The sequence below is a fragment of the Erythrolamprus reginae genome, chromosome 1 (genome assembly GCF_031021105.1).
Source record: "Erythrolamprus reginae isolate rEryReg1 chromosome 1, rEryReg1.hap1, whole genome shotgun sequence".
Lineage (NCBI taxonomy): Eukaryota > Metazoa > Chordata > Lepidosauria > Squamata > Dipsadidae > Erythrolamprus > Erythrolamprus reginae.
The window spans coordinates 418,796,198-418,819,394 of NC_091950.1; the positions used below are offsets into that span (position 1 = coordinate 418,796,198).

Below are 23,197 nucleotides of genomic sequence, written 5' to 3' on the forward strand. Positions count from 1 at the left end.
TATAAGTAGGGATATGACTTAAAAGTTATGTTAGAAGTAGTTTATATATGAAGACTTACTATATAAGGTAAAACAAATTTCTTCTTTTCATTTAAAGCAATGAGTTGATTTAAAGTGTTTTTAATGTACAGTGTTCCCTCGATTTTCGCGGGTTCGAACTTTGCGAATAGCATATACCACGGTTTTTCAAAAAATATTAATTAAAAAATACTTTGCGGGTTTTTTTCCTATACCATGGTTTTTCCCGCCCGATGACATCATACGTCATCGCCAAACTAATAATTTTTGCAAATAAATAACAAAAAGAATAATTATTGTTAATAAATAAATTTGTTTATAAATATCAGGATCACTAAGTGTCTTATTCAATGGTGAGTACCAGTAATAATGGTGAGTAAATGGTTGTTAAGGGAATGGGAAATGGTAATTTAGGGGTTGAAAGTGTTAAGGGAAGGCTTGTGATACTGTCCATAGCCAAAAATGGTGTATTTACTTCCGCATCTCTACTTCACGGAAATTCGACTTTCGCGGGCGGTCTTGGAACGCATCCCCCGCGAAAATCGAGGGAACACTGTATTCTTTTTTCTGTATTGAAATTTTACTTCTAGAATAAGCGGGGAAGATGCAACCCCATTTCTATGTTAAATGTATGTTTGTCAGTTTTGGCTATTTTATGAAAATTAATAAAATGTATTGGGAAAAAAGGAAGTGAGTGACATCCCAAGAGTTATGCCGTAATCTAACTGGCACAAATGATATCATTTTTGCAGGGACCTTATTATATAACTCACAGGTGATCGGATGGCAGTATTTGTAGAGCGAGGCTAGGAGAACCCTTAGAAAATTGTCTTACATGTCCGAATGGATCCAAGTGGTTGTTTGTGAGTTTTAACTTCTGGAACGACACCAGTTGACGCATCCAATGAGTCCCAGTAGCTGGAGAGTCAGGGTGAACATATAACCGTCCAGGCATCGCAGGTTCAGCTTTTCCCGCCACCATCCTAGGTTCAAAGCAATACAAGAAATTAAATTATTATTTTTATTATTATTAATAATAATAATAATGTTGTGGTTGGCTCTGGCCCAGCTCCTGCCCCAAGGAATGTGGAGGTGGATGTGGGGGAAACATCCACATGCCACAGGCCTGTTGTGCTCCCGATGGAATCTGCCGACGAAGGCTCCTCTGATGAAGAAAGCATGAGTGACAGGGAAGAGGGGAGTTTGGCAGACAGCCCAGGAGGAGATCAATCATCCTTATCATCCCTGGATTCTGAACAAGAACTTATGATAGATCCATGCATGCGTAGAGTGATGCATGGGAGAGAACAACTGAAGGATTATTACAGGAGATAAGTAAGGCCACCTGTGGTTGGGTGGGGCTGCTGTAATTAGTGCTACAGATAAAATGAACAGCGTGCTGGTTTAGCCTTGTGGAGGTTTATCTGATTCATAGTTCGGCAAGATTGTGGTTTTGCTCTTTCCCTGTTCAAGACTGTGTGTGGCCTTTCTGGACTTTGGAATTTGGACTCAATTTCCCAGTTACTGAGAAATTGGATTGCATTTAACCTGTGCCTTGTGTGTACCAGAAAATCCCTTTGACATTTAAAAAGGGAGTTTTTTCTGCTTTTGGTTGAAAAAGACTTTTGGTTTTCCTTCTATCGTGTGGTGTGTGTCTTTCTGGACTAATTACCCTGTAATTATGGGCGGTTGGGACACGCCAGCAGAAATAATAACAATAACAATAACAATAATAATAATAATTATTATTATTATTATTTATTAGATTTGTATGCTGCCCCTTTCCGAGGACTCGGGGCGGCTCACAACAACAATAACAATAATGGTATAGTACAAATCTAATAGCTAAAATTAAAGTAAAAACCCACAATCATTAAAAAACAATCGATACTACACAATCATACCAAACTCAAGTCTTATAGTTTATCAGTTTACTAGTTTACAATTTACCATATTTTTCAGCGTATCATTCACACCGGAGTATAAGACACACTTTAGTTTTTTGGGGAGAGGAAAATAGGGGTTAAAAAATCTGCCTACCAGGTATTCATCTGGCTAGCATCCTTAGTCTGGTCAGCTCCAGCACATTATTTTATCCCCTGTTTAGGGCTTTAAAAAACCTTATTTGGAGAGAGTAACAATGAAAGAGCCTGCAAGCCAGTAAGAACTGAGAACATTGTTAGCACCTCACTAGGGCTGAAAAGAAACTTATACCGAGCAAGTAGAGCAATGAAAAAAAAGCCTGCAAGACTTAGGGCTGGAAAAACATTCTTCGGAGAGCGTAACAATGAAAAAGCCTTCAAGGTAAGAGGTGGGAAGACCGTTAGCACCTCATTAGGGCTGGGGGGAAAAGGTGGGATTCAAAAATAAAGGAGCAAACCAGTAAGTCGTCATGCGTTCAGCACGTACCACTTGTTGTCGCAGAACTTGTATCGATGATCATCAGCCGGGACAATATCGATCAGCAGGATGTACTTCGTCTTGGGATTCATCCCGGTTACCTTCACTTTGTAGCTTGGAAACATCCTCCTTATGGGAAAGAGGGAAGGAAGGAGGAGGGAGAGGAGAAGAGGAGGAGGGGGACAGAGAGTAAGGAGGAAGAGGAGGAAGGAGGAGATGGGGAAGTGGATGGGGAGGAGGGACGAGGAAAGGAGAGGAGATGGGGAAAGAGGATAAGGAAGGGGAGGGGGAGGAGGAGAAGGAAGGGGGGAGAGAGAGGAGGACGTGGACAGAGAGTGAGGAGGAAGAGGAAGGAAAAGGGGAAGAAAGAGTGGGAAGGGAGAAGAGGGAGTGGGAGGAAGAAGGAGAAACGAAAGGAGGAGGAGGAGAGGGAGAAGAAGAAGAGGGGGAAAGGAAGAGGAAGAAAGAGGATGTGGATAGGAAGGAGGGAAGAAAAAGCAGGAGGAGGAGAAGGGGGAGAAGAACGAAAAAAAGAGGAAAAAGGAGAAGGAGAAGAAGAAGAAGAAGAAGAAGAAGAAGAAGAAGAAGAAGAAGAAGAAGAAGAAGAAGAAGAAACATTAGACACACTAAAAAACAAACCGGGTTACAGACCAACTTTCTGTGATTTGAGTGGGATTATCATTTGCAGAAGGTTTTGCAACATCACCTTTTATATCAGCTAGGAAGTAAAGGTGTCCACCGGGAGGCAGTTGGTCAAAAAACTCCTGCAACTGAAGCCACACCCAACTTTGTAGTGCAATGCACATGTGGCACATATTGAAGAGTGGTAGGCCTTTGATCATACAGTTATGGTCACCAACTTCACCTTTTCTTTCCCTTTCCCCCCACACACCACCTGGACCCTACTGCTGGGAATTTTTAGCCCTACCCCAATGACACAACTGAAAAATGCACAATTTGACAAGTCTGTATAGACCTAGAATGATCAAGGAAATGGAGCACCTCCCTTAGGAAAACCAGGTTGCAACGCCTTGGTCTTTTCAGCCTTGAAAGACGGCGTTTAAGGGGCGACTTGATCAAAGTGTATAAAATCATGCATGGGATAGAAAAGGTGGATAGAGAAAAAATATTTTCTCTATCACACAATACTAGGACGAGGGAGCCCTCCCTGAAGCTCATAGATAAGAAAGTGAGGACAAATCAAGGGAAATATTTCTTCACCCAGAGGGTCCTTGGTTTATGGAATTCACTTCCAGAAGAGGTCGTGACAGCTGGATTGGACAGATTCATGGATGCCAAGTGTATCATAGGTGGTTATTGAAACGGATGTCCATGTGCCGCCTCTATGTTGGTTGAGGCAGGCAAGGTTCCCTTGGGTGCCATTTGTTGGGGGACAAGGGAAAGGTTGGGTCTTGCCTTCTCTTTCTGCTCAAGGTCCCCATGGACAATTGGTGGGCCACTGTGTGACACAGAATGATGGACTCGATGGGCTTTGGCCCGATTCAGCATGGACTTTTCTTATTTTTTATTTATTTATTTATTTATTTGTTTATTTGTTTGTTTGTTTATTTATTTATTTATTTTTTATTATTTGTATTTGTATTTGTATTTGTATATTTTTGTTTTTGTTTTTGTTTTTGTTTTTGTTTTTGTTTTTGTTTTTGTTTTTAATTTTAATTTTAATTTTAATTTTAATTTTAATTTTAATTTTAATTTTAATTTTAATTTTAATTTTAATTTTAATTTTAATTTTAATTTTAATTTTAATTTTAATTTTAATTTTAATTTTAATTTTAATTTTAATTTTAATTTTAATTTTAATTTTAATTTTAATTTTTATTTTTATTTTTATTTCAATTTCAATTTCAATTTCAATTTTAATTTATTTATTTATTTAGTTAGTTAGTCCAATACACAATGAGAGTTTTAGTGGGTATATATCTATATCTATATCTATATCTATATACACATAGTAAAATACACGATGAAGGTTATAGAGGAGATACTCATAATAAAATATATCTAAAAAAGAATAGAAGAGAAGATATAGTAATAGAACATATCAATGAAAGAATAGAAGAAGAGATATAGGAATAGAAGAAAGGTATAGGAGATATAGGAGAGCAATAGGACAGGGGATGGAAGGCACTCTAGTGCACTTGCACTCGCCCCTTGCTGACCTCTTAAGAATCTGGAGAGGTCAACCGTAGATAATCTATGTTCTATGTTCTTATGCAATTCAATTGCACCTTAAAAGCATGCTGGCTGGGGAATTCTGTGACCCAGAATGCTTGTGGATTAGTGCCACGAACTATATATGGGACCGCCTTTGAAGACTACTTGGACGTTATGTGCCTGCTTGCTCTCTTGCAATCCCTTTCTCTCTGATGGATATAAATATAAACATTGAATTCTCTTCTTGTTCATTATCCCAACGCTGGGGTCAGCATGCCAAAAGACGAAGGAACGAGAACAAGAAAAACCACAATTGCAAAATGACGGAATTTCTCACTCTGCAAACACTTGACCTACAGAGATGGCAGAACCAATGGACGTCACTAAAGGAGGATTATCTGTAAATCCCCAAGGATTTCCTGTGTGATTCATTTCATCCCACAGGGAGAAGCATTTTTTTTAAAAAAAAAGTTTTTTAAAAAAATTATGATTCCACCCATTAGATTTTGTTGCTCAGTTGCTAAGTCATGTCTGAGACTTCGCAACCCCTGTGGATCATATCATACCAGGCCTTCCAATCTGAGTGTGTTCAAATTCATGTTTGCTGTGTCTAACCATCTCATCCTCTCCCATCCCTTTTGCCTTCCATTATTTCCAACATCAGAGTCTTCTCCATTGAGTCCCCTCTTCTCATTAGGTGGCCAAAATATCTGAATTTCAACTTCATGATCTGTCCTTCCAAAGAATAGCCCTGGTCTTGAAAGCTAAGAACTACGGCGCCTAAAACACGATCTAAGTATTGCCCACAAGATCATATGCTGCAACGTTCTACCTGTCAATGACTACTTCAGCTTCAATCGCAACAACACAAGAGCACGCAACAGATTCAAACTTAATATTAATCGCTCCAAACTTGACTATAAAAAATATGACTTCAGCAACCGAGTTGTCGAAGCGTGGAACTCATTACCTGACTCAGTAGTGTCAACCCCTAACCCCCAACATTTTTCCCTTAGACTATCCACGATTGACCTCTCCAGGTTCCTTAGAGCAGTGATTTTCAACCTTTTTTGAGCCGTGGCACATTTTTTACATTTACGAAACCCTGGGGCACATTGAGCGGGGAGGGGGGGGATAAAAAAAGTTTGGACAAAAACATTATCCCTCTCTCTTCCTCCCCTTCGCTCTATTTCTTTCTCCCTCCCTCTTTCCCTTCCTTCCTCTTCCTTTCTCTCTCTCTCCCTTTCTTTCTCTTCCTTCCTCTCTTTTTTGCTCTCTTTCTCCCTCCCTCCCTCCCTCTATGTCTTTCTCTCTCTCTCCTTCCCTCCCTCTCTTTCTCTCTCTCTCTTTCTCTCTCTCTTTCTTTCTCTTGTTCTCTTTCTCTCTCTCTTGCTTGCTTTCTCTCTCTCTTGTTCTCTTTCTCTCTCGCTTGCTCTTTCTTTCTCTTGCTTTCTTTCTCTCTTGCTTTCTCTCTCTCTTACTTTCTTTCTCTCTTGCTTTCTTTCTCTCTTGCTTTCTCTCTCTCTTACTTTCTTTCTCTCTTGCTTTCTTTCTCTCTTGCTTTCTCTCTCTCTTGCTTTCTTTCTCTCTGAGCTTCGCAGCACACCTGATCATGTCTCGCGGCACACTAGTGTGCCATGGCACACTGGTTGAAAAACACTGCCTTAGAGGTCAGTAAGGGGCGTGCATAAGTGCACCAGTGTGCCTTCCGTCCCCTGTCCAATTGTCTCTCCTTATCTCATTTATCTTTTCTTCCTTTCAAATTTGTTCACCTATACTTTTATATCTTTTATTCTATTCTTTTCTTTAGTTATATTACTAAATATCTATTCTCTTCAATGTGTATTATGTATTGGACTAGATAGATAGATAGATAGATAGATAGATAGATAGATAGATAGATAGATAGATAGATAGATAGGGATGGATGGATGGATGGATGGATAGAAAGAAAGATGATAGATAGATAGATAGATAGATAGATAGATAGATAGATAGATAGATAGATAGATAGATAGATAGATAGCCAGGATGGATTTATTAGACCAGTGTTTCCCAACCCTGGTAACTTGAAGATACAGTATTTGGACTTCAACTCCCAAATGATGGCTGGGGAATTCTGGGAGTTGAAGTCCAGATATCGTCAAATTGCCAAGGTTGGGAAACAATGTATTAGACCAGTAGACACGCAACTGTGAAAATATACTTCCATATTTTAATTTTTGCATGCAATTTGAGATCTTTGCACTTCAAGATCACGTGAGGTACTAATAACACTCTATAAAGCCTTAATAAGACCACACCTAGAGTACTGAATCCAGTTTTGGTCACCGCATGTAAAATATGATGTTGAGACTCTAGAAAGAGGGCAGAGAAGAGCAACAAAGATGATCAGGGGACTGGAGGCTAAAACATACGAAGAATGGTTGCAGGAACTGGGCATGGCTAGTCTAAGTGAAGAGAAGGACCAGGGGAGACATGATAGCAGTGCTCCAATATTTGAGGGGCTGCCACAGAGAGGAGGGGGTCAAGCTATTTTCCAAGGTACCTGAAGGCCAGACAAGGAACAATGGATGTAAACTGACCAAGGAGAGGTTCAACCTGGAAATAAGGAGGAACTTTTTGACAGTGAGAACAATCAACCAATGGAACAGAAGTTGCCTTCAAAAGTTGTGGGAGCTTCATCACTGGAAACTTTCAAGAAGAGACCAGACTGCCATCAGTCAGAAATGGTGTAGGGTCTCCTACCTGGGCAGGGGGTTGGACTAGATGACCTACAAGGTCCCTTCCAATTCTGTTAAACCTGTAAATCTCCCATCCCCCCCAAAAGTGGAGAAAAGACAATACAGTAGAGTGATACCTCTACCTATAAACGCCTCTACTTACAAACTTTTCTAGATAAGAACTGGGTGTTCAAGATTTTTTTGCCTCTTCTCAAGAACCATTTTCCACTTACAAACCCGAGCCTCCGAAACTGTAACTAGAAAAGGTGGGAAGAAGTCTCTGTGGGGCCTCTCTAGGAATCTCCTGGGAGGAAAGAGGGCCGGAAAAGGTGGGGAGAAGCCTCCGTAGAGCCTGTTTAGGAATCTTCTGGGAGGAAGCAGGGCCGGAAAAGGCATGGAGAAGCCTCCGTGTGGCCTCTCTGGGAATCTTCTGGGAAGAAACAGGGCCGGAAAAGGCGGGGAGAAGCCTCCATGGGACCTCTCTAGTAATCTCTGGGAGGAAACAGGGCCTCCACCCTCCCTGGGGTTTCCCCAATCGTACAATTGCTTTTCCACGGATTCCTGTGGGAAAAATTGCTTCTTCTTACAAACTTTTCTACTTAAGAACCTGGTCACAGAACAAATTAAGTTTGTAAGTAGAGGTACCACCGTACTTAATTTTTAAGGCTGAGATATTTTTTTCCTTTGCCGTTCTTTTTTGTTATTTTAAACTAATCCTTAGAAAACTCTTCTCAAATCAGGCGCATACGTCGACCCACACAGCCAGACCAGACGCAAAGTGTGCTCGGAACAATTATAAACAGATTTTCACAAGGATCTTTATGACAGCTTCCTCTCTCTTTTTACCCACCGGGGCCTGTCCAAACCATCGGACATCTAAGCTACTAAAGGAGCCAAGATTTGAAATATTCTAAATCTTAAGTGCTTTTTAATGGCATTTAAAATTAAGCTCCAGCCATATGGACTTCATACAGAAGAGACAAGTCGGAGTTAATAATGTTCTGCAGAAGAGGACGGTAAAATAAATAGTGCGAGCCGAAGTCCGACCGTAATGTATACAACCGAAATTCTTTTCTGGAGAACAAATGACAAACTTGCATCGACTCCGAGGTGCCATTTAAGCGGCGAGCTGCCCCTTTACAGCTCTGTATAACATTGGGTGCCACAAATCAGACTGGGGCGAACGGCTAGAGACACCTGCCAAATTTTGCCTCCTTTTCCAGGGGGGGGAAATGACCCAAAAAATTAAAAATCACAAAAAAAAATTAGTTTTCAGCAGGATGCAGGCTCTCATGGCCATTTCACCATCCTGATAGGCCAGTGATGGCAAACCTTTATTTCCTTGGGTGGCAAAAGAGTATGGGTGCCATAGTTCCCTCTAAGCTGAGCAGTGAGCAATCGCTCACTTAAAAATCATCATCAACTCGGAGTTTTCCAAACCTGCCCAGAAGCCGAGAGGGAAAGAGTGAGAGGGAAGGAGAGAGAGAGGAAGAGAGGAAGAGAGAGAAAAAGATAGAAAAAAGAGAGGAAGGAAAAGAGAAAGAAAAAGAATGGGAGTAAGGAAGAGAGGAAGAAAATCAAAATCTAGTTTGAAACTAGCTCAACTATTTAAGTGGCATTTTGATATTGATAGAGTTGCCCTATTGTGAGCTCACTGTTATAGACACACAGTACAGTATTTTATTTTGAAATTCTCTGAGGCAAAACAGGGTGGTTTTTTTATTTGTTTGTTTGTTTGTTTATTTATTAATTTATTTATTATTTCTGTGCCGCCCAGTCCCGAAGGGACTGCCGTTCAGACACTGTACTTTTCCGCCCACCCCCCCAAAAAATTAGAGGGAACACTGATGGGTGCATCATTATTATTATTATTATTATTATTATTATTATTATTATTTTATTAGATTTGTATGCCACCCCTCTCTGCAGACTTGGGGCGGCTCACAGCTATAACAAAAAACAATGTACAACAAATCTAATATTTAAAAATATCTAAAAACCAGACATACACACAAACATACCATGCATAAACTATATAGGCCTGGAGGAGATGTCTCAATTCCCCCATGCCTGACGGCAGAGGTGGGTTTTAAGGAGTTTATGAAAGGCAATCTATGGGGGGGCTGGTTCCAGAGGGTCGGGGCGGCCACAGAGAAGGCTCTTCCCCTGGGTCCCGCCAGACGACATTGTTTAGTTGACGGGACCCGGAGAAGGCCAACTCTGTGGGACCTAACTGGTTGCTGGGATTCGTGCGGCATACACTCATAATTCGAGTTTTCGGAGAAGGGTGGCATAGAAATCTAATAATTCTGGCCTTCGGGTGTTTTGGATATGGAACTACTGCGATTAGACAATTTACAACTACGTCGCCTCCTATCTGATCCAAATGTAGCTTATTTGTTTTGTTTGTTTGTTTTGTATTGGTGGTATACAAAGATATAATACTTATATACATGATACTAGTAAAAGAGAAACGTTAGGACAGGGGACGGAAGGCACTCTGCTGCACGTATGCACGCCCTTGTGAAATCATAAAATCATATACCAAAATGTCCTTCCTGATAATGACTACTTTACCTTCAACTGCAGCAATACACGAGCACCTAATATTTGATTATTTGATCATTTGATCATTTGATCATTTGATCATTTGATTATTTGATTATTTGATTATTTGATTATTTGATTATTTGATTATTTGATTATTGATTATTTGATTATTTGATTATATTTGATTATATTTGATTATATTTGATTATATTTGATTATATTTGATTATATTTGATTATATTTGATTATATTTGATTATTTGATTATTTATTTATTTAGCTCCTTAAAACCCACCTCTGCCGTCAGGCATGGGAGAACTGAGATATTCTTTACCCCTAGGCCTTTACAATTTATGCATGGTATGTTTGTTTGTATGTATGTTTATTTCTACAATAAGGGTTTTTTAGTTGTTTTAGTATTGGATTTACATGCTGTTTTTTATTACTGTTGTTAGCCGCCCCGAGTCTACGGAGAGGGGCAGCATACAAATCCAATAAATAAATAAATATTTGATTATTTGATTATTTGATTATTTGATTATTTGATTATTTGATTATTTGATTATTTGATTATTTGATTAGACTCCTATGCTGCCCTTCTCAACCTACTCAGGGCGGAGTACAATATAATTAATGCAATACAATACAATGTATAGAAATCTAATGTAAAAAAAAAATACCACAAAGATAAAAAAATTCTAAACCCTCCATCTATCCCAACACTCTCGTTCACATTCATCCAATCCAGTCACTCACAGCATCAGCCAAAGCCAATCTCAATGCTCACGACCCCCACTGGCAGAGATAGGTCTTCAAAGCTTTGCAAAAGACCAGAAGAGAGGGTGCGGTATGCATATCCGTAGGGACTTCGTTCCAAAGGGCCGGGGCCATCACAGAGAAGGCTCTTCCCCTAGGTCCTGCCAGACAACATTGTCTGGCTGATGGGACCTGGAGAAAGCCAAATCTGTGGGACGTAACCAGTGATGGGCTACCAAAATTTTTACTCCCACACTGTGGGCGTGGCTTATGCATATTGTTTCAACATCTTTCAGTGCAAATTGGGTGCTCTGGGGTGGAGCTCCAAATTTTGTTACCGAAACTGCGTTCCTGACCGTTCCCACAGGAGCCCACCACTGGACTTAACCGGCCGCTGGGATGCAGGATTCAAACTCAATGTAAACCGCTCCAAACTCAATAAGTGAATAAGTGAATAAGTGAATAAGTGAATAAGTGAATAAGTGAATACGTGAATACGTGAATACGTGAATAAGTAAATAAAGGGGAAGAGCCTTCTTTGTGGCGGCCCCAGCCCTCTGGAATCAACTCCCCCCACAGATCAGGACTGCCCCCACCCTCCTTGCCTTTTGTAAGCTCCTGAAAATCCACCTATGTCACCAGGCTTGGGGGAATTAATATAGCCCTCTGCCATTATGATTTATGTATGGTTTATGTGGGTTGTATGATTGTTTTTTTATTATAAGGGTTTTAAATACTGTTTTTAATATTGGATTTGTACTCTGTATATTGCATGTTGTGAGCCGCTCCGAGTCTTGGAGAGGGGCAGCATACAAATCTAATAAATAAAAATAATAAAAATAATAAAAATAATAAAAATAATAAAAATAATAAAAATAATAAAAATAATAAAAATAATAAAAATAATAAAAATAATAAAAATAATAAAAATAATAAAAATAATAAAAATAATAAAAATAATAAAAATAATAAAAATAATAAAAATTAAAAATAATAAAAATAAATAAGTAAATAAATGCCGTGGCCACTACAACGAGCTTCCTTCTTGGCCTGTCTTCAGAGACTCAGCTTGACCCGTCCTTCTCCCAGGGGATATGCCCCACCACCGTCTCTCTACCCGACAGCCTGTCTTGGCAGCCCTTAACCGACTCTGCCGGTGGCCAAGAACAAAGCAAAATCAATGAAAAAAAGGAAGAAGAAGGGGAGAGGGGGAAAAAAGACACAGAAAGAAAAAAGCAGGGTTAAAATAGCTCGGCGATGAAGTGCGAGTGACTTATTCCTCCGTAATGAAGTGCTCTCTGTGCCGTTGGGTTTGTCTCAGGCACGCCGGGCCCTCCCAAATGGCTTTTAAATGAACTGTGAGAAGAGAAAGCTCTGAAGATTTCCATGTTTTGCAGCTGGGGTTGCAATCCTGTTGCACGGTTGGGGGTGGTATGTGGATTATTGATTCGTCTGCGTCCCAGAGTCGCCCCACAGTTCTGGACTTATTTATTAATTTTAATTAATAAGTTTAGAACTAAGACGCCTTAAACAAGATCTAAGAATTGCCCACAAGATCATATGCTGCAACGTCCTGCCTGTCGGCGACTACTTCAGCTTCAACCACAGCAACACAAGAGCACACAACAGATTTAAACTTAATATGAACCGCTCCAAACTTGACTGTAAAAAATATGACTTCAGTAACCGAGTTGTCGAAGCGTGGAACTCATTACCGGACTCCATAGTGTCATCCCCAAACCCCCAACACTTTACCCTTAGATTATCTACGGTTGACCTATCCAGATTCCTAAGAGGTCAGTAAGGGGCGAGTACAAGTGCACTAGAGTGCCTTCCGTCCCCTGTCCTATTGCTCTCCTATATCTCCTATACCTTTCTTCTATTCCTATATCTCTTCTTCTATTCTTTCATTGGTATGTTCTATTACTATACTTTCTTTTCTATTACTTCTTAGATATATTTTACTATTGAGTATCTCCTCTATAACCTTCATCATGTATTTTACTATGTGTATATAGATATATACCCACTAAAACCCTCATTGTGTATTGGACAAAATAAATAAATAAATAAATGAATGAATGAATGAATGAATGAATGAATGAATAAATAAATAAATAAATAAATAAATTTTATTGGATTTGTATGCCACCCCTCTCCGAGGACTTGAGGCAGCTCACAGCATATACAAAAAAACCAGAACAATAATATAAATCTAATTAATACTACATTAAAAACAACCATTAAATGCTATTAAAAGAAAGTAAAACCTATCAAACCAATCATTCAACACTCATAGTTGAAACATTCATTGATCAGGGGAAAGATCTGAAAGTTCCCAAGCCTGGCGGCAAAGATGAGTTTTTAAGCTCTTTCAAAAGGCGAGGAGGGTGGGGGCAGTGCAAATCTCTGGGGGGAGCTGATTCCAGAGGTTCAGGGCTCCCACAGAGAAGGCTCTTCCCCTAGGTCCCGCCAGCCAACATGGTTTGGAGGCCAACTCTGTGGGACCTCACCGGTCGCTGGGATTCATGCGGCAGAAGGCGGTCTCGGAGATAATCTGGCCCTATGCCATGAAGGGCTTTGTAGGTTATAACCCAGTGTTTCCCAACCTTGGCAACTTGAAGATATCTGGACTTCAACTCCCAGAATTCCCCAGCCAGCATCGCTGGCTGAGGAATTCTGGGAGTTGAAGTCCAAATATCTTCAAGTTGCCAAGGTTTGGAAATACTGTTATAACCAACACTTTGAATTGTGCCCGGAAACAGATTGGTAGCCAATGCAGTCCGTGGAGTGATGGCAAGATGTGGGCATTTCTTGGAAGGCCCAAGACCGCTCATGCGGCTGCATTTTGGACAAGTTAAAGTTTCCAAACTCTCTTCAAAGGTAGCCAGCCCCATGTAGAGAGCAGCTCTTCCCCGTCAGAGGGCACGGATTCAGAATAACAGAGAATAACAACGTTGGAAGGAGATTTTCTAGTCCCGCGATGGCAACCCTATGCCATGCACGCCACAGGTAGCACGCAGAGTCATATCGGATGGCACATGAGCCATTGCCTTAGCTCAGCTGCAGTGCACATGTGGGTGCCCGCCAGCTGATTTTTGGCTTGCATGAAGATTGTGGGGGCAATAGGCTGGCTCTGTTAAAAAGTGCTATTGCTAACATGTTGTAAGCCACCCTGAGTCTAAGGAGAAGGGCGGCATAAAAATCGAATAAATAAAAAATAAAAAATAATTTGGGAGGGCCTCCAGGGGAGCGCAGGAGAGGGCGTTTTCTAAATTTTTATTTTTATTTAAATTTTACTAGAAAATAAATTTATTCATTCATTCATTCATTCATTCATTCATTCATTTTAGTCCAATACACAATTAAGGGGCGTACATAAGTGCACTGGTGTGCCTTTCGTCCCCTGTCCAATTGTCTTTCCTTTCTCTCACTTATCATATATATTTTCTTTCTTTCATATATCGTCTCCTCTAAGTTCACTTTACCCTTATATATATTACTATTTTTCTTCCTATGTATTTGTGTATTGGACAAATGAATAAATAAAAATAAAATAAATAAATAAATAAATAACAATAATACACAATGAAGGTTATAGAGGATATAGTAGAGAGGAAATACGAAATATAGGAGAGACTATAGGACAGGGGACGGAAGGCACTCTAGTGCTCTTATGTACACCCCTTACTGAGTTCTTAGGAATCTGGAGAGGTCAACCGTGGATAGTCTAAGAGTAAAATGTTAGGGGTTAGGGGATGATACTATAGAGTCCGGTAATGAGTTCCACGCTTCGACAACCCGATTATTAAAGTCATATCTTTTACAGTCACATTTGGAGCGGTTAATATTAAGCTTGAATCTGTTGTGTGCTCTTGTGTTGTTGTGGTTGAAGCTGAAGTACTCTTAGACAGGCAGGACATTGCAGCATATGATCTTGTGGGCAATACTTAGATCATGTTTAAAATGTCTTAGTTCTAAGCTTTCAAGACCCAGATTGTAAGTCTAGTTTTGTAGGGTATTCTGTTTCGAGTGGAGGAATGAAGGGCTCTTCTTGTGAAGTGTCTTTGAACATTTTCAAGGGTGTTAATGTCTGAGATGCGATAGCTGTATTTGAGGATGGGTCTGGCTAAAGTTTTGTAAGCTCTGCTAAGTAGTGTGAGATTTCCAGAGCAGAAGCTATGTAGGATTAGATTAACAACTCTTGAGGCCTTCTTAGCAATGTTGTTGCAGTGGGCTTTGGCACTTACATCTTTAGTTATTAGTATCCCAAGGTCCTTGACCGAGCTATAAATTATATTACATTCAAGAAAAGGAAAAATCATACATAAATAGAGCAAAGTAAGGAAAGAACGGAGACAAAAAAACAAGAGAGACAACCTTGTTCCCTCTTTACTAAATTATTTTTGCTTATGTCTTTCTAAATCTTTGCAGTACTTCATATCGTTGGCTTAAATGCTTTCAAATTCATTCTACTATACTAATAGAATAGAATAGAATTCTTTTATTGGCCAAGTGTGATTGGACACACCAGGAATTTGTCTTGGTGCATATGCTCTCAGTGTATATAAAAGAAAAAGATACATTTGTCAAGAATCAAATCTATTATTAATGTCTTATTAATTGTTACTAGTACATTATATTAATGGGAAAAAGTAAAATATCAAAGCTAGTTACAATTTATTTATACAATTTGTTCTTAATCAAATTAGTATAGCTCATTTTTCATAACTAAACAGACATTAAAATCATTTTTTGTTATCTGTAATCTATCCCATCCAAACATGTTTTGTCTTACTTTCTTTAATGTCACCTCAAAGTGTTGTATTAAAGTTGTTTATTTCTTAATTTTTTGCAACCAATTATACCATTTATCCCATATTTTGTAAAAAACTGAATCTTATTTCTCCTTTATTCCCAGAGGTAATCTATTCATCTCTGCCAGTTCTGTTATTTTATTTTTTACATGTATTATTATTATTATTATTATTATTATTATTATTATTATTATTATTATTAATTAGATTTGTATGCCGCCCCTCTCCATAGACTCGGGGCGGCTCACAACAATAATGAAACAATATACAACAAATCTAATATTTAAAAGTAACTAAAACCCCTTATTAAAAGCAAGACATACACACAAACATACCATGCATAAACTGTATAGGCCTCAGAGAGATGTCTCAATTCCTCCATGCCTAACAGCAGAAGTGGGTTTAAGGAGTTTACAAAAGGCAAGGAGGGTGGGGGCAATTCTAATCTCCGTGGGGAGCTGGTTCCAGAGGGTTGGGGCTGCCATAGAGAAGGCTCTTCCCCTGGGTCCCACCAAACGACATTGTTTAGTCGACGGACCCAGAGAAGGCCAACTCTGTGGGACGTAACCGGTCGCTGGGATTCATGCGGCAGGAGGCGGTCCCAGAGATATTCTGGTCCAATGCCATGAAGGGCTTTATAGGTCATAACCAACACTTTGAATTGTGACCAGAAACTGATCGGCAACCAATGCAGACTGCGGAGTGTTGGTGTGACATGGGCATATTTGGGAAAGCCCATGATTGCTCTCGCAGCTGCATTCTGCATGATCTGAAGTTTCTGAACATTTTTCAAAGGTAGCCCCATGTAGAGAGTGTTACAGTAGTCAAGCCTCGAGGTGATGAGGGCATGAGTGACTGTGAGCAGTGACTCCCGGTCCAAATCGGTCCGCAACTGGTGCACCAGGTGAACCTGGGCAAATGCCCCCCTCGCCTCAGCCGAAAGATGTTTCTCTAATGTGAGCTGCATATGTATATTGGTGGGTACAGTATCTTTCTTCCATGAAGGCTCTGCAGCCTAGGGAGGGTGAAAAATGCGCCTACTGGGCCCACGGTAAGTCCATAAATGTGGGGCTATGGGCACATGGAGAGGGATTGAATACAGGTATGGGCACGCACACACGTGCAATAGTGTGCACATGTACTATTTCAGCACCATTGCGGCAGCCAGTTTGGGGGCGTGGCCAACCTGAGTTGCTATCTGTTCCAATGACCTAGGCCAGGGGTAGGCAAAGTTGGATCTTCTATGACTTGTGGATGTCAACTCCCAGAATTTCTGAGCCAATCATGCTAGCTCGGGAATTCTGGGAGTTGAAGTCCACATAGAAGAGCCGACTTTGCCTAACCCTGACCTAGGCTGCCAAGTTGTTACCAGTTCCACCTCTGGTTCAGACAGATGGTTATCCAACATCTCCTTTAAAGCTTCCAGTGTTGAAGCATTCACAACTTCTGGAGGCAAGTTGTTCCACTGATTAACTGTTCTGACTGTCAGGAAATTTCTCTTTAGTTCTAAGTTGCTTCTCTCCTTGATTGGTTTCTTGTTCTACCCTCAGATGCTTTGGAGAATAGCTTGACTCCTTCTTTGTGGCAACCCCTGAGATATTGGAAGACTGCTATCCTGTGTCCCCTGGTCCTTCTTTTCATTAAACTAGACCAAGGGTAGGCAATGTTGGCTCTTCTATGACTTGTGGACTTCAACTCCCAGAATTCCTGAGCCAATCATAGGAATTCTGGGAGTTGAAGTCCACTTGACATAGAAGAGCCAACTTTGCCTACCCCTGAAATAGACATACCCAGTTCCTGCAACCGAGAGAAAGAGACAGAGAGAGAGAGAGAGGAAAGAGAGAGAGAAAAAAAAGAGAGAAAAAAGAGAGAGAAAAGAGAGAAGAGAGAGAGACAGAGAGAGAGGAAAGAGAGAGAGAGAAAGAGAGAGAGTGAAAAGAGAGAAAGAGAGAGAGAAAGAGAGAGAGAGAAAGAGAAAGAGAAAGAGAGAGTGAAAAGAGAGAAAGAGAGAGAGAGAAAAGAGAGAAAAAAGAGAGAAAAGAGAGAGAGAAAGAGACAGAGAGAGAGGAAAGAGAGAGAGAGGAGAGGAAAAAAGAGAGAAAGAGAGAGAGGAAAAAAGAGAGAGAGAAAAGAGAGAGAGAAAAGAGAGAGAAAAAGAGAGAGAGAAAAGGGAGAGAAAGATAGAGAGAAAAAGAAAAAGAAAAAAGAGAGAGAGAAAAAAAGAGAGAAAGAGACAGAAAGAGAGAGAGAGAGAGAAAGAAGAGAAAAAGAGAGAGAGATGGGAAGGAGATGACAGAGGGAAAAAATCTGGCTGATGGAAAATATTTGAGCGAGATCAAAGGGGGTCCGTCCCATGTCCCTCCGTTCCCAGGGCATCACACTCTTCCTACGCCAGCTTTGCTTATCGTAGCCGCGCCGCTCGGCTCTGACGTGTGATATACAAAACGTGGACAGGCCCTCTTTGAAGTGCAGGATTAGCCCGGGCCCGATCCTTACCCCAGAATAACAAACAATAGAGGTTCAAGAGGAGTTCTCCGTTGGGCTAGCTCATTTGTCAGCCCCAAATTCGTTTTCGGCACACTCTCAGCACCCTTGAACTCGGGGCCCGTGGACAGATCGGAGAGATTTATCTGGCGGCGGAGCCCGGCCGATGAGATGGAGATGGACCGTTTTTTAAATTTGGAGATAATTCTAGACAGTGGGGGGGGGGGGAGAAGCAGAGACAGACCATGCCCCTTAGGTTTTATTTAAAGCCAATCACTTTCCTGTTCTGGCATTCCCTTAAGAACCTAAGAAGAGCCAGGATGAATCAGGCCAAAGCCCATTGAGTCCAGCATTCTGTGTCCCACAGTGGCCCAGCAATTGTCCATGGGGATCTTGGGCAGAAAGAGAAGGCAAGATCTTCCCTTTCTCTTGACCCTCAAAATAATGCACTTGGGGGAAAGGAATCCTCAATCTGAGTATTATATTGACAGTTCTGTGTTAGCAAAAACTTCAGAAGAGAAGGATTTAGGGGTAGTGATTTCTGACAGTCTCAATAGGGGTGAACAGTGCAGTAGGGAAAGCAAGCAGGATACAAAAAGATATGGATGAAATTGAACAGGTCCAAAGACAGGCTAAAAAAATGGTGAAAGTTCTTAAGCATAAAACTTATCAGGAAAGACTTAATGAACTCAATCTGTATAATCTGGAGGACAGAAGGGAAAGAGGGGACATGATCAAAACATTTAAATATGTTAAAGGGTTAAATAAGGTCCAGGAGGGAAGTGTTTTTAATAGGAAAGTAAACACAAGAACAAGGGGACACAATCTGAAGTTAGTTGGGGGAAAGATCAGAAGCAACGTGAGAAAATATTATTTTCCTGAAAGAGAAGTAGATGCTTGGAACAAACTTCCTGCAGAGGTGGTTGATAAATCCACAGTACAGTAACTGAATTTAAACATGCCTGGGATAAACATATATCCATCCTAAGATAAAATACAGAAAATAGTATAAGGGCAGACTAGATGGACCATGAGGTCTTTTTCTGCCGTCAGTCTTCTGTTTCTAAATGGTACCCAATGGAATCTTGCCTGCCTCCACCAACACAGAGGCGGCACTTGGACATCCATTTCAATAACCACCTTTAAAATCATTTTCTCCCACCCATCTTTTCAGTAAAAAGAAGCCTAAGTCACTGGTAGTCCTTGACTTATGACCACAATTGAACCCAAAATTTCTGTTGGTAAGTGACACTAGGGTGCTTCAGGGAATTTTGCCCCGTTTTTGTGATCTTTCTGGCCCCAGCTGCTTAGTGGATCATTGCCGTCATTCATCTGGTTTCCCAAATTGACTTTAGAATATTTAGGGTCAGTGTTCCCTCTAATTCTTTGGGGGGGGGGCGGAAAAGTATAGTTTCTGAGCGGCAGTCCCTTCGGGACTGGGCGGCACAGAAAAAACAAACAAACAAATAAATAAATAAACAAACAACAAACAAACAAACAAACAAATAAAAAACCCACCCTGTTTTGCCTCAGAGAATGTCAAAATAAAATACTGTACTGTGTGTCTATAACAGTGAGCTCATAATAGGGCAACTCTATCAATATCAAAATACCACTTAAATAGTTGAGCTAGTTTCAAACTAGATTTTGATTTTCTTTCTCTCTTCCTTACTCCCATTCTTTTTCTTTCTCTTTTCCTTCCTCTCTTTTTTCTATCTGTTTCTCTCTCGTCCTCTCTTCCTCTCTCTCTCCTTCCCTCTCACTCTTTCCCTCGCGGCTTCTGGGCAGGTTTGGAAAACTCTGAGTTGATGATGATTTTTAAGTGAGCGATTGCTCACTGCTCAGCTTAGAAGGAACTATGTTTAGGGTAGAATACAGTTTGTTTGTTTGTTTGTTTGTTGTTTGTTTGTTTGTTTATTTATTCAATACACAAATACATAGGAAGAAAAATAGACATGTGATAATATAAAAGAGGGTGAAAGTGGGCTTAGAGGAGATGATATATGAAAGGAAGAGAATATATAGGATAGTTATATAAAACATAAAACATAAACATAGTTGAAAGAAAGGAAAGACAGTTGGACAGGGGACGAAAGGCACACCAGTGCACTTATGTACGCCCCTTACTGGCCTCTTAGGAACCTGGAGAGGTCAATCGTGGAGAGTCTAAGGGAGAAGTGTTGGGGGTTAGGGGTTGACACTATTGAGTCCAGTAATGAGTTCCACGCTTCGATAACTCGATTGTTGAAATCATATTTTTTACAGTCAAGTTTGGCGCGGTTCATATTAAGTTTGAATTTGTTGTGTGGTCTTGTGTTGTTGCAGTTGAAGCTGAAGTAGTCACTGACTGGTAGGACATTGCAGGATATGATCTTGTGGGCAATACTCAAATCATGTTTTAGGCGCCGTAGTTCTAGGCTTTCTAGGCCCAGGATTGTAAGTCTATTTTCGTAGGATATTCTGTTTCGAGTGGAGGAGTGAAGGGCTCTTCTGGTGAAATATCTTTGGACATTTTCAAGGGTGTTGATGTCTGATATGTGGTATGGGTTCCAGACAGATGAGCAGTAGTCTAAGATGGGTCTGGCAAAAGTTTTGTAGTCTCTTGTAGGTAGAGTGAGATTGCCTGAGCAGAAGCTGCGTAGGATCAAGTTAACAACTCTAGAGGCTTTTTTGGTGATATTGTTGCAGTGGGCTTTAGTACTTAGGTCATTTGATATTAGTATTCCAAGGTCTTTTACAGAATGTGGGTTAGCAGTGAGAGATTGTTTATTCAGTTCGTATGTGCGGTTAGGATTCTTTTTGCCAATGTGGAGGGTAGAGCATTTGTTGGTTGATATTTGAAGTTGCCAGGTGTTAGACCAGTCTGAGACAAAGTCCAGGTCTTTTTGGAGGGTGAGTGTGTTATCAGTGGTGTTGAAAGGTTTCATTAAATTTCATTAAGTTTCCTTAAATTAAGCTGAGCACCTTCCTCCCAGCAAAACCTCTCCAGCCTTGAATACACAAAGCATAACAAAGCTAAAATTAGATTTCCACTTAGCCAAAGGTAAACCTTCAAGAGGGCTTTATAAATTCTACAGAAGTGGGAGTGCGGTTAAGGATGCCACTGAATTTTCCTGTTTTACAGGTCGTCCTCAAAAACATGGAAGTCCAGAGGTGGTGTTTCCTATGGAGGGGAGCCTCAGGGAAATCCCAGCAGCGCAAAAACAGGCGCTTCACTGAAAACAGAAGTCCAGAGGCGGGGCATCTCAGTGGCAGCGGCTTGGGTTTGTAAGGTGAAAATAGTTTGGAAGAAGAGGCAAGAAAATCTTAAACCCCGGGTTTGTATCTTGAAAAGTTTGTATGACGAGGGGCTTGTAAGATGAGGTATCACTGTATAGAAACATAGAAGATTGACGGCAGAAAAAGACCTCATGGTCCATCTAGTCTGCCCTTATACTATTTCCTGTATTTTATCTTACAATGGATATATGTTTATCCTAGGCATGTTTAAATTCAGTTATTGTGGATTTACCAACCACATCTGCTGGAAGTTTGTTCCAAGGATCTACTACTCTTTCAGTGAAATAATATTTTCTCACGTTGCTTTTGATCTTTGCCCCAACTAACTTCAGATTGTGTCCCCTTGTTCTTGTGTTCACTTTTCTATTAAAAACACTTCCCTCCTGAACCTTATTTAACCATTTAACATATTTAAATGTTTCGATCATGTCCCCCCTTTACCCCCCTTTAATTGTGGCAAGAATAGCAGATGCCCAGAAATGGAAAAATAAAGATGTCCCTACAGAAGAAGAAATCTTATTCAAAATTCTAACACGCGCAGAGATGGACAAACTGATGCTAGAGTTAAAGGACAAATCGGATACAGATTATTTTGAAACCTTAATTAATTATATAATTGGATAGAGAGGAAAACCAAGATTAAAGGCTAGGAAGTAGGATGGAGTAGTTCTAAATCAATTCAAACTTAAATAGATATTGGAAAATTAATAGGGGGGAATGGAATAATCAATGTATACTGTATTTTTCAGAGTATAAGATGCACCTTAGATTTTGTTGTGGTTAGGTCTGGCCCAGCTCCTGCCCCAAGGAATGTGCAGGTGGATGTGGGGGAAACATCTACATGCCGCAGGCCTGTTTTGCTCCCAATGGAATCTGCCAACGAAGCCTCCTCTGACCAAGGAAGCATGAGTGAAAGGGAAGAGGGGAGTTTTGCAGACAGCCCAGGAGGAAATCAATCATCTGTATCATCCCTGGATTCTGAACAAGAATTAATGACACATCCACGCATGCATAGAGTGACAACAACTGAAGGATTATTACAAGAGAAAATGAGGCCACCTGTGGTAGGGTGGGGCTGCTGTAATTAGTGCTACAGATAAAAGCGCAACCTGGTGTTTTAGCCTCATGGCAGTTTATCTGATTCATTGTTTTGTCAAGATCGTGGTTTTTGTGCTGTTCAAGATTGTGTGTGGACTCTCTGGACGTTAGAATTGGAGTCAATTTCCCAGTTATTGGGTGAGCAATCAGATTGCATTTAACCTGTGCCTTGTGTGTACCAGAAAATCCCTTTGACATTTAAAAAGGGAGCTGTTTCTGTTTTTCTGTTTATAAAAACGTTTGGGTTTTCCTTTTATCGTGTGGTGTGTGTCTTCCTGGACTAATTACCCCGTAATTACGGGCAGTTGAAACTTGCCAGCAGAACAGATTTTGGGGAGGAAAATAGGGAAAAGAATCTGCTTACCAGATATTTATCTGGCGTCCTTAGTCTGGTCAGCTTCAACACATTATTTTATCCCCTGGTTAGGGCTTTAAAAAAACTTTATTTGGAGAGAGTAACAATGAAAGAGCTTGCAAGCCAGTAAGAGCTGGGAACATCATTAGCACCTGGAAAGAAACATTCGGCGCAAGTAGAGCAATGGAAAAAAACCCTGCAAAGACTTAGGGCTTGGGAAACATTATTTGCAGAGAGTAACAATGAAAGAGCCTGCAAGGTAACAGCTGGGAAGATTGTTAGCACCTGGTTAGGGCTGGAAAGAAACATTCAGAGCAAGCAGGGAATGAAAAAAAACCCTACAAAGACAGGGCTTGGAAAACATTTTTTTGCAGAAAGTAACAATGAAAAAGCTTGCAAGCGAGTAACATTGTGAGCACCTGGTTAAGACTTGGAAAGAAACTTATTTGGAGCAAGTTAAACCAAGACTTAGGGCTTGGAAAACATTCTTTGCGGAGAGTAACAATGAAAGAGCCTGCAAGGTAACAGCTGGGAAGATTGTTA

The 23,197-nt window shown here is 40.4% G+C and overlaps 1 protein-coding gene across 1 annotated transcript in view; it reads right to left on the reverse strand.

The window, feature by feature from the left end:
* TBX4 (T-box transcription factor 4) overlaps positions 1 to 23,197 on the reverse strand; it is a 56,048-nt gene that overhangs the window by 25,958 nt on the left and 6,893 nt on the right. Inside the window, 2 exon segments of the mRNA XM_070742602.1 lie at positions 854 to 1,001; positions 2,428 to 2,547. Of these exon segments, the coding sequence (XP_070598703.1) occupies positions 854 to 1,001; positions 2,428 to 2,547 (268 nt within the window).